General features: G+C 42.1%; 1 protein-coding gene across 6 annotated transcripts in view; it reads left to right on the top strand.

Moving 5' to 3' along the window:
• KLF7 (KLF transcription factor 7) overlaps positions 1-10,602 on the top strand; it is a 90,825-nt gene extending 80,223 nt beyond the window's left edge. For all 6 annotated transcript variants that reach the window (XM_058664907.1, XM_004576896.3, XM_058664909.1 and 3 more), the window contains exons 3-4: positions 2,738-2,861; positions 9,561-10,602. In XM_058664907.1, coding sequence (XP_058520890.1) covers positions 2,738-2,861; positions 9,561-9,612 — 176 coding nt within the window. In that variant the 3' untranslated portion in view covers positions 9,613-10,602. The remainder of the gene's footprint in view (positions 1-2,737; positions 2,862-9,560) is intronic.
• Positions 10,603-12,318: the final 1,716 nt, after the last annotated feature.

Below are 12,318 nucleotides of genomic sequence, written 5' to 3'. Positions count from 1 at the left end.
CAGCAGCCTCTCTGGTTACATGGGGGAACAAGGAATCTGAGGTTAACTGAGCATTGACTGTGTGCCAGATTCAGGGATTGTGTCTTATGCATGGTAGTTGATTGAAACCTCTTATCCAATACAGGCTTATTAACCCGCTCACCACATCAACAGATGTGTCAGTGAGGATCTTGTTTAGATCCCAAGAGTGCTGAGTCCAGGGTTTATGTGACACTGTGGTTCAGCTACCTACTCTTGAGCAGGTGCACCTTTCCTAAACTTTTGGTTTTAAGGAGCCACAAGGTGAACTTTCATCATGGCTCAGTGATTCATATTTTTCCTCCTAGTTTCCCAAAATGAATGGGTTTCCTCCTGTGCTTCCAGCCCTCCTTCATGTCCTCTTGAATCCCTTTAAAGAAAGATCTATGTGTCACATTCCTCTTCAATATGAATCTTCCAGAGCAGAGACTCACTAGGGCACCGATTTAATGAAATAAAAATTTCAAGCATGTTTGGTTTGATTCTAGGTGATACACATAGAGAATTGGGAAAGCTTTGTAGTCAGCTTTAAAAGGACAGAGAAAGGTAAAAAGAAGAAAGTAGGTCAAGTATAGTAACTAGGTAATGTCTTCTTAAGGGCTGCCTGGTGAAGATTTAGCTGATAAAAATGGAGAAATAACGGGACAGCCATAGTACCTTGACACCTGTGTGTCCTGAAATTGTGACTTTGGTGGTTTATAATATTTTATCTATATTGGGAATCGTATGTGCTAACTGCTATTCTTGTTAATATAGTACATATGAGGGTACTTCAAAAGCCTGTGCCAAATGAAATTGGTTTATTTTTGTACAAGAAGTGAAATCTAGGCATAAAGAGGGCTTCAAAACATTCATGGAAAATACATATGATGAAGAAACTATATGTGAATTTTTATATGCATATGTAATCTGAAAGGCAGAGAAAAAGAAAACTTCCATCTGCTAGTTCACTCCACAGTGATTGCGACAAACAGGTCTGGGGACAGTCTGAAACCAGCAGGCGGGATCCCAGCTAGGTCTCTCACATGGTAGCAGGAATCCAAGTGCTTGGGCTACCAGTGCCATTTGTTGCCTCTCCAGATATGTTAGCAGAGATCTGGATCAGAAGCAGACAAACGGGCTCAAACGAGGCATTCCAATAGAGGATGCTAGTGTCACTAAGAGCACCTATTGTACAATACCAAGTCCTCAAAAAGTTTTTTTTGTTTGTTTTAAAGATTTATTTATTTGGAAGACAGAGTCATAGAGAATGTGGAAGGGAGAGATGGCTAAAGGAAGAGAGAGGGAGAGATTTTGCATCTGCTGGTTCGAACCTCAAATGGCCACAATGACTGGGCTGGGTCAGGCTGAGTCCAGGACCTAGATAGACACTCTCATGTTCTCCTGTGTGGGTATGTGGGTGCTGGGGCCCAAGCACTTGGATCATCTGCTGCTGCTTTCCCAGGCACAATAGCAAGGCGCTGGATTTAAAGCAGGGTAGCCTGGTCTCAAGCCAGTGCCCAAGTAGGGTGATTTACTCTCTATGACATAGGGCCAGGCTCAAAATTTTTCAACCAAAATAAATAAGCTGTCTTTTTTAATTGAGCAAATACAAAACTTTCTTTCAGTTAGTTTTTTTCCTGTGAGCTTTTTGAAGTACCCTAGTTTAGATACTATTTTTTTAGAACACCAGAAGTGCAGACAGACTTAGTAACTACTAAAGGTTTGATGGGAAGAGCTGGAACCTGGGACTGGGACTGTTGTCTGAGCTATTAACCATTGTGTTATCCTGCCTCTCAGCTTCATGATTCCACAAGGTTTTAAAATTTCCTTTTCTTAATTAGAACCAGCCCATCATGCCGTTGGAATGGTAAATATTTGTCATGTTTGGGGACAGACACGACCAGTTTAAAAAGAGGGGTCCAAGGCAAAGTTCTGTACTGTCTTTTACACACTCTTCCATCTGTATTTGCTGATCAAAGAGGTCACTTGAGCACAAGTGCTCAGATTTCATGCTCATAAGCAGCTTCCCTGTGGCTAAAGCCTTGCTCTACAAATTGGCTTTTAAAATATTTTGTGATAATGTCTATTGCTCTCTAATAGGAATGTTCTGAAGTCATTAACTTATGGGCTTCCTAACTAGGACTTTTATGGCAGTATTTTTCCATAAATGCCAGGAATTGTCAAGTGGTTTCTGTTTCACTCTCCTGACTCTGCATCCACTCCCACTTACTGGAAGGAGCAGTGGGTTCTGGGAGACCTGAGCTGGCCGCCTGGTCCGTCAGCTACCTGGCTGCAATGGTTTGTGGTAGGAGGGAAGGGGGTGGGGCAGGAGAGTGAAAAGCTTGAAATGGTAAATTACTATAGGTTCTAAAGAAAAACAGAAGCATTTGTGGTTCAGATGAAAATAGCACATTTCCTTTCAGCTTGGACTGTGGGAGGTCAAAGTGCTCTGGGGGGGTAGAAAACAAATAAAAATTGATCCCAGAGTGCTCCGACTCTGGGAACTGATGTGACAGCTGTAGATCTGAGAATCTTGGGAAACCACTTTTGAAGGTTAAGAAAAAGCTCCCAACACCATGAGACATTAAAAAAGAAAAAAAGGCAAGCTGCATTAGGACATATATAGTCTTGCAAGAATGATTTAAACCTCCCTTTCCAAGACTGACCACCAGGCATAACAGAACCTGCCCAGCAGGGTGTTCTGTGTCTGACCGTGGCTCTCTATCTCTCCTTACAGGTGAGAAGCCTTACAAGTGCTCATGGGAAGGATGCGAGTGGCGTTTTGCAAGAAGCGACGAGCTCACAAGGCACTACAGGAAACACACAGGTGCAAAGCCCTTTAAATGCAACCACTGCGACAGGTAAAAAGACTTGACTGCTCTCGGCTGTGGAGGGGAGAGACGCAAGGTGTGGATATGGGTGGGGTGTGGCCATATGTATGTTGTTGGATTTATCACAAACCTGTCTCATGGGTAACCTTACATCTCTGTTGAGAGAACCAAAGAGACAGGGGCGCTCTTCTCCATGTAGTCCAGAGGTGGTGGGAGTTCTTGAGTAGAGTTACACAGCATTTAATTTGGGCCAGGAACTGTCAGCTGCTGGGTATCAACAAGACTGACGCTCGAGGAGCTGAAGCAACAATTTTAGTAAAATATGAAAAATGATCAGATAGAAGGTGTTCACCTGTAGCTGCTTCTGATCTTTTTAAATTACCATCAATGCCATTTTCCCCCTTCCTTTGTTGGTAGGAAAGAATGGAATGCTTGCTCCTGGGCAGAAAGGTTAGTTGTAAGGCATTATTGTGAAAGCATTGTTGGAAAAGAGCCCCCCCTCAAGGGGACTACCTTGTTATTTCCCCCTTGAAAAATCGGTACAAGGGTCCAAAAGACGGTGAGGTTTTCAGAACTTATCTTATAATTCGATTTCAAAGCTCCAGCATTTGATAGTAGAAGAAGGAGCACGTAGCACCAGATACTACCCAAGTAATAGTATCTGACAGCCCTGGCATTATCAACCAATAAACCCCAAAATGGAGACTCTGCAGGCCAAGGTGAAGGCAGGATTAGGTTTAGACATAATCAAATAACGGGCTTGCATCTGAGCGTGTTATCCTTCTAATCCTATTTCTGTGTTTAAAAGGAAGCTTAAGAAAATTAACCATCTTTTTAATGCAATACTAAAGGTCTCGGTTATGATGAGAAAAATGCTTCTAATACGATAAAAGCTCCTGAAAGCCTCAGGGTTCCCTGGCTTGGGCAGCAACTTGCAGGATGGCAGGAGGGGTGTGCAGGAAGTCACCAGAGGCCTGGCTCTCCTTGGGAGGAAATGCGATTGCATTCACATCCTGCCTGCCCCAGAGCCTGTGCCTGCACCTCCTGCTCATGGCCTTCCTCCATGGCGGTACTTGTTTGGAAAGCAGAGTCTCATGGATGGCCAAGTTGGCTTGGTGCTCCTGTAAGATGCTTATAAAGACACAGTGATGTTTTTCCTTATTCTTTTTTTTCCTACTTCCTGAACAGGCTATTTTCCTCTTATCTTCATTCTCTAAGAACTAAATAAAGAGCTCAGGCCTCCTGGAGCCCTAGATAACCTCCCATCCCAGGGCTGAGGAAGTATGCTTTACAAAGCTATTGTCACCCAATCTCCTTGGAGCTCTCTGTCTACAAGGGAGCGCAATTCATGGTTTCAGTTCCATCTCCTTCCATAGAAGCCATCCTGAATTTCCATGAATCAGCAGCTGTTATACACAGTGTGCTCCAGTAAGAGATCTTCTGTTTACATCCCCCTTCTCAAATGCGCTCTACTCCTCTCTAGCCTTGGCTCACAAAATAAGCTATGCAAATGGTGACCCTGTCCATAGTCCTTTTTGGGGAAGTATTCCATTCTCTCCACTGGGACAAAGACAACTTCTTTGCATGTTATCAAATTAGGAAGGTGGTAGGTACAAGTCCGCCACATCTGAAAGGTATTTGGAAAGTTACTCAGAAACTTTGAGCATTATGGTTTGCCATAATCCTCGGAAATAGATAAATGTTTTTAATGGAGGAATTTCCAGAATCAGAGTCCCTCCCTCCAAATCAATGAACTTGAAGAACTTTGGACTTTTTAACAGTCAATGTTTAGGCTTCCATCTGTCTAGCAGGATGGAATGTAGGAAAAAAAAAAGTTCCAAAATTACTGGATATTTCAGCAAAGGAGATGACAGGAATGGGGAATTTGTTTATGTTTTTCTTTGTTTCCTTCATCAATATAAACTGTGGTTTCTGGGGAAAGAAGTTTGCTGGGCCAATGGTATAAATCCTGTGGTGTGGTATTTAGGGAGTTGTGAGTAGATCAATATCTATGGTATAGACCAAAAATAGCATATTTTCAGCAATGTCAAAAATGGGAGTTGGGCTCTCATTAAGTTCCTCATGACAGCCAGCACCTTGCATTGCAGCTGCAGTGAGTGTGCTGGGAATAGACAGGTTTGGGAGGAGGTGAAATGGTCCCAAAAGCAGATGAAGGGTAAGGCTGGGATGCCTGTGGTGTTGGCATTCCTGAGGAGACATTTGCCATTAGAAACAGGGCATTTGTAGCCATGACTGGTGAGTGCACTACTTTTTGCCTTTTGAAACTGAACATTTAGAGCATCCTATTTTGAAGCTAATTTGAGTGTAGGCTTCCTTTTCCCATAAGTATTTACTGAATTGAACTGATTTTGCATGCAGTGTAGTTAACAAATACACAAGTGTTTCCTTTTTCTTTTTTGGGGGAGCCATCATTTGAAATATTACATGCCACCAAAGATGTCTGTATTTCTGGCTTCGCCTGGAAAAATCAGATGTGACCTTGGTGTGTTTGCACTTCTATTTGACTATCATTTACCGGTGCTGAAGAACATTCAGTGCCATTTTCAGGGGCCAGGGATGCTCCCTGTAGCCTCAGCATGAAGGCAAAGCATTGGTTACCAAGTATGATTATGCCTGATGTTCTTCCTCTTATAAAAAGGAGCGGTATTTCTCTGTATCCTTTACTTATCAGAAGCACATAGAGAGAGCTAAAGAGTACTGTATATTATCACACTGAACTGTTGTACTTCTGACTTGAGTTGCCTGGCCCTTACAGACACTGAATGTTGGGACCTCCAGCTCCAGAGTTGGATTAGGGGAGAAAGCAATGAGGTAGCTGTACCATTTGCTCACCATCTGAATGCACAGTGTGGCCCACCTACAGGGAGGAGTCATTTTCAAGTCCACAGAATGTTAAACTGTGGAGAATGGTAGACTGGGTTCTGTTTCTATTAGTAGTGGCACTCAGGACATTAACCCCTTGGACTCAGCACAAGTATAGTCTGTTCCCAGAATTGTACATCTAAGATTACAGGAAGTTTGTACCATCTCCATCTTTGTATCATTCCACCTATAGGCGATAAGAAATACTGACCGGTATTTTAACCCCTTGATCTCCCAGAGGATCATTGTTGGCCTAATATTGGCATGTTGTAGGGCCACTTTTCTATAAAGAGAAAAGATGATGGGGTTTGGCTTTTTATTTTTAATACACAAATTTCACTCACTAGGAATATTCTGGGGATAGAGTTGTAGAAAAGCAGTTAAAGCTGCTAGCTGCAAAGCCAACATTCCATGTGGGCACTGGTTTGTATCCTGGTTGCTCCATTTCCAATCTAGCTCCCTACTAATGGCTTGTAGAAATCAATGGAAAATGGCCCAAGTGTTGGACCTCTGCCACCCACATGAGAGATGGGCGAAGCTCCTGACTTCTGACTTTGGCCTGGCCCATAGCTGATGACTGAGTCTCCTTGGGAATGAGCCATGGAGGATTTATCTGTCTCTCTGTAATTCTCTGACTTTTGAATAGATAAATAAATCTTTTTAAAAAATCCTTCTTATTTAAGGTCATCTGGATACTGTGTAGTTACAAATATCATCTGGGGGTATATTACCCTAAAAATTATTTGATTCTGCGTTTTTAAATGCCAAGCTTATCTATTGCCCAGTGAGTATAAATTAATAAATAAAATCATAACTAAGAATTCTGCTGGCCTATTGAATTTAAATAAAGTCTCATGGATGAGAGACCAGATTTAACCCCCAAATTATATATTTCCTAGAATTTGAACAAATCATTACGCTCACTTGATTGATTTTATACCCTGCTTTTTATTTCCTGGAAGAATCTGAAGGGTAGATCTGTTTGTGTAGATAGATGATAGATAGATAGATAGATAGATAGATAGATAGATAGATAGATAGATAGATAATGTCCAGCAGTTGCTAAAATCAGAGTAAATATTGAACATCTGATGGGGTACTTCCAAAAGTTTGTAGAAAATGAAACTGAATGGAAAATTTATTTTGGTGCAAAAAGTTTTGAAATCCATGTATAGATGTTTAGAAATATATGATACATATTTTTCATGAACTTTTTGAAGACACTTTATACAGGACTGAATAATACCTTCATTTAAATGTCAACATCAAGATTGCTATTTTCCTGAAAATTCTCCGGAAATAGAAAAGGAAAATTATTTTGCCCACTCTTCTCTCAGATTCCTGTGTTTCTCTTTTAGGTGGGTGGGATTCCTCTTTTTTTTTTTTAAAGATTTATTATTATTGGAAAGCCGGATATACAGAGAGGAGGAGAGACAGAGAGGAAGAGCTTCCATCCGATGTTTCACTCCCCAAGTGAGCTGCAACGGGCCGGTGCGCGCCAATCCGATGCCGGGAACCTGGAACCTCTTCCAGGTCTCCCATGTGGGTGCAGGTTCCCAAAGCTTTGGGCTGTCCTTGACTGCTTTCCCAGGCCACAAGCAGGGAGCTGGATGGGAAGTGGAGCTGCCGGGATTAGAACCGGCGCCCATATGGGATTCCAGGGGCACGTTCAAGGCGAGGACTTTAGCTGCTAGGCCACGCCGCCGGGCCCGTGGGTGGGATTCTTTTAAAGATTTATTTATTTAAGATTGATAGGTGGATTTATTGAGATTCTAGTCAGAAACTTAGATTATAAGATAATGATTGGAAATGCCCATGCTATTAGCCATAAAATACAGAAACCTGACTCAGATTGGTATGTTTCATAAAATGTTTTTCAGCTCTAGTAACTAAGAACTAAGTTAGATTTGTCTTGGCTTGGCTGGGTTCGGGTTCTCAGGTGCTGTTGTTAGCACTCCTTCCCTTTCTGTTCCCTGGATTGCCTTTTTCTCTGTTGGCTTCCTTAGGAAATAGTCTTTTCCCAATATCGTCCCTATGGACACCAGCCCCTCCAGGCTTGTGCTTTAGCTTCTCACTTACTTTCAGCTAGTGTCCCAGAGTTGCCTCTCATTGGCCCTCTGTGGGTCATGTGAATGCCTCTTAACAGATTCCTCTGGCCGCATCTTCAGAGTAGGAGGAAGGCCAGCCCCATACATCTGAGAACATAGAGGATTGCTTGCTACCCAAGAGGAAGATATCAAATTGATTGTGTCAGAGGAACGGCCTCCACCCTAACACTGAGGAAGGCATTCAGTTATGGACATCAGGCTTCAAGCAAAGACTTGGAGATTTGCATGAGTTTTAACCTTCCTTCTGCACCTACAAACTGTGCGATTTTAGTGTCCATTTCCTTACCACTCACACACTGTGGAGGGTTGCTGAGATGTCACTGGGGTTGTACTGGGGAAACCGCTACACAAGGCATGTATATCTTAACATATTCAACAAGTGTGGTCATTCTTCTCCGTTCTTTCCCTTGACTAGCGCAGAGGCCTTTAGTTCCACTGGCAGTCTCTCTGAGTTTTCATGAACAGTTTAGAGCAATGTGAAGCTCACGATTGACAGCTGGGTTTTCACTGTCAGAAATCACTGATATTAGCTACTTTTATATACATTTAAACTGTCTTTATAGGATATGGGCATGGTACACTTTTAAAATACTTTCACACTGTGTCATCTTCAGTAATTAGAATTATGATCACAGTAGTTGTTGCGCACTGAGATTTTCTGTATGCCAGTTTTTAAAAGGTTTTTTTTGGGGGGGTGGAGGTTAAAATTTAACAACTTTTTAACATCCTCCCACACTCCCTTCAAAATGTAGACATTTTATAACACACATATTAATTTCCTGAAAGCAGAGATATTAATCTCACAGAGTGAGGGGTCCATGTTGATTATACTGGACAAAGAAAGGTGTATTGTCATGTACAATATGTACTACAATGAAGAAATGTTTATAACTAAGTGCCAAAAGATTTGAAATCCAAACAGTTTTTTTATATTTATTTTTTAAAAATTTATTTGAAAGGCAGAGTTACAGAGAGAGGGGGAAGGGAAGAGACATAGAGAGAGGGAGATATTTATCATTTAATTTATTACTCAAATGACCGTAATAGCCAGAGCTGAGTTGATCCAAAGCTGGGAGCTAGGAGCTTCTTCCAGATCTCCCATGTAGGAGTAGGGACCCAAGGCCCTAGACCTTCTCCACTGCCTTCCCAGGCCATGAGCAGGGAGCTGAATGAAAAGTTGAGCAACCATCAGCAGAACTGGTACCCAATGTGCTATGCTGACATCACAGGCAGATTAGCCTACCACACCACCAATTTGTATATTGTCCATTTATATTAACTCCTGAAAATAAGAGCAAACATGTAAAATTTCTTTTTCTATCTGGCTTATTTCACTTATCATGATGGTCTCCAGTTCATCCACCTTATTGCAGATGTCAGTACTTTATTTTTTAAGGCTGAGTAGTATTTCATCATGTACATGTAACATATTTCTTTATCCAGTTGTCAGTTTAAATATCATCTTATGAGAATGTGCTCTTAATGTTTCCCACTTTACCGAAGAAGATTTAAGGTAGAGGTTAATATGCTGAGAGTCACATAGCTATTAGAACTGACAGTTGAACCCCAGTGGTCTGACGCCTGAGCTTACCTTCCCTGCATACACATCACCCAGGTTCTCACTGCATATATGCCACACCTCTCTTAAAGATAGGTGGAATAGTTTATTGTGGGTGATTGAAGTTGGGATCTTTCCTTGGACCTCTCTAATTTCTTTGTTGCTGTTTATATTTTCTAGGTGTTTTTCAAGGTCTGACCATCTTGCCCTCCATATGAAGAGACATATCTAAAAACCCTAAAGGCCAGAGTTGCCATGGCACCGGCCAATGTCTGAAGGAATGCTGTGAGGCAGGGGGCTGGACTTCAGGAGGGGACTCATTGCCTCTCAGAAGAAAGTTCTCACTTATAAACCTCTGTGTACACACACGCACACACACACATCCATACACACTCTCACACTGACCTACACACACGCTGCCATGCACTCGACTATAATTAAATATATACGTCTATTCTTTATGCCTTGCCCTAGCCAGATGGTAGAAGATGAAAAAGAAGGAAAGCAGGTGAACTCAGCAAGGCAGACTGGCTGCTGACTTCAGCACTATTGGAATTCTTTCCCGCTGTTGCCAATGGAAATCAAAGAAAGTGGATGTGACGTCTCTGCGGGTGGACGGCAGTACGAGGGGCTTATTTAACTTGCTTCTCAGTGCGACTTGATAGGAGAACACAACGTCTTCGAGTTGCACATGTGTAGCACTAATGTTTCTTTTTAAATAGTTGGGAATATGACCTAGAAAACCAAATTGCAGTTTGGTAGCCAAAATTAACTCTTGGTTTATTTGTCCTTTGTGTGTGAAAAGTCCTACTATTCCGTGCGTCAGATTTCCTCACAGAACTGTTGATTGGTTTTGATTCTTTTTAGTGCCACTGAGATCTTTCCAGTCGATACCAACGGCCTTAGGGCGGCAGACTCTGGAATTACACCTTACACCTCTCTGGCCTGCATTTCTCTAGACTTCACTCTCAAGGGAGGAGTTTTCTTTCCTTACTTTTTGACTTTTGCACACCATATGCACTAGGGATTCTGGAAACTTCTAGCATGACTGCAAAGTGGCCAAGAGAATAAAGTCCTGATGATACATCACAGTATATCCCTTGAGCCTCACCTTATTGCCAGTGCTAGAATTTTTCTTTTTAATCTCTCTGTTTTTGCTAATGAAAACTTGAAAAGCTTATTTGGAAGCTTAAACGTTTTATCTTTCCTCCATGGACTAAATCTCTCCTGAACTCTCTCCGCACCTGGATGTGCAGATCTCGAAGCAGCCAATCAGATGGGACATTACAGTTCTCTCTTCCTCTTTGAGGCATAATGACCTCAGCTTGCAGTGATGACTGCTGTGCTGTGTGTCACTGCTACCCTAGAACCAGTTTCAGGATAGATGTCGCTAGTCTCAAAGGGCAGCTGCGTATTGAATCTAACTCTGGGTTATGACCTGACACAAAGCCAAAAATATCACTCTTGCCAGGAATGAGGAAAACCGAGGATGCCTCCTAAGTCTAGTGGCTCCATAAAACATCATCCTCGCTTCCTCTCTCATACCCAATGAGCTCATATTACTTGTCAAAACACACAGTTCAAGATGCCATTGTGGTAATGAAGGGTTGACCTTTAAAGAAAGGGTTGAGGTGTTTCTCTCATAGTCTGTCTAAAAGGGAAGGCATGTTTCTAATTTGGTTTGGGCTAGGCCCACCATGACTTACGACCTACAATACCCATGGTCATCAGAGGCCTTTTGCTCTGCAAACTGACTCCGAGGGGGTTCACATTCCTCACCTGTCACCCCACCCCCCACACATCCAATACTGGTCTCTCTCTACCCGCATTGTTAGCTAGCTGGCATTGGCCTCATGTCCAAAGACTGCCTTTAGGACCACTAAATGGCCTATGCAAGCAAGTGGGGTGGTTATTAGGACAGATTGTATATTTTGTATATTCTGGGACCATCCCTTCAAGACAAGTCTAAAAAACAAAAATGGCATTTGGTCCTCACGTGGCTGCTGCTCCTTCATACCAGCTGGCTCCCCTCCTGCCCTCCTCTGACTGTTTGACTCATTGACTGTTAAAATGCCACCCCATACACATTTGGGATGCAAAACTGAAGTCATTAAAAGGAAATCATAATATAAGAAACATAAACACAAGTATGACAGCAACCTTCGAGATCCTTCGCATTTGGGTTTTCTGCTTTCTGCAACCACTGTTTTCACTGGGATGTTGGAACTGCTCGTCTGGAGGTACAGGAACCTCCGATCACAATGCTGTAGCTGCCAGCCGGACACTTGGGGCATTTTGAGGTCTGGCCCTTAGAATTTTCCTTGTCTTTATTTTTTTTTTAATTTAGACCAAAAAAAATAATAATAATAAAAAGAAAAAAATAATATAAAAGAAAAAAAGGGAAAACATCCTAAACATTCACTCACACACAAAATCTGTTCATTTGCCGGAGGCAATTATGTGTATGTTAGTTGGAGTGTATTAAAAAAATCCATTTATTCCAAAGATTTAAAACTAGACATGACTTAAAAACAAGCTCTGGAGCACTGCTTGCTGACAATCTTGTAGTTCTCTACTGCATTTGAGTGCGTGGTGTGGCCAGTCCACCAGGGCATACCATGGGATTCTATTTGAATGTGTGGTGTATCCTTTCTGGACAAAGGATGTGTGAGGAATCTTGAACCTCAGCTGTATTAAACTGTAGCGCCTCCAGTCAGTGCACTAGATGAAATTTTAGATACCCCAATTTTTGTTGTTTCCTTTTTATTCCTTTCTATAGCAGCATCCAGCACCCACGCACGCACACACCAGTGATGGCGCTGAGCCATGGCTGTCATGATTTACAAATGTTCTCTCCTGAGCTGGAGCTGCTCTTGTCTCTCAAAATGATATTATTATTAAGGGTTTATAAAGGTTTGAACTGATCAATGCAAGGCTC

This window comes from Ochotona princeps, chromosome 5 (assembly GCF_030435755.1).
Source record: "Ochotona princeps isolate mOchPri1 chromosome 5, mOchPri1.hap1, whole genome shotgun sequence".
NCBI lineage: Eukaryota > Metazoa > Chordata > Mammalia > Lagomorpha > Ochotonidae > Ochotona > Ochotona princeps.
This window is presented reverse-complemented; position numbering and strand designations above follow the sequence as displayed.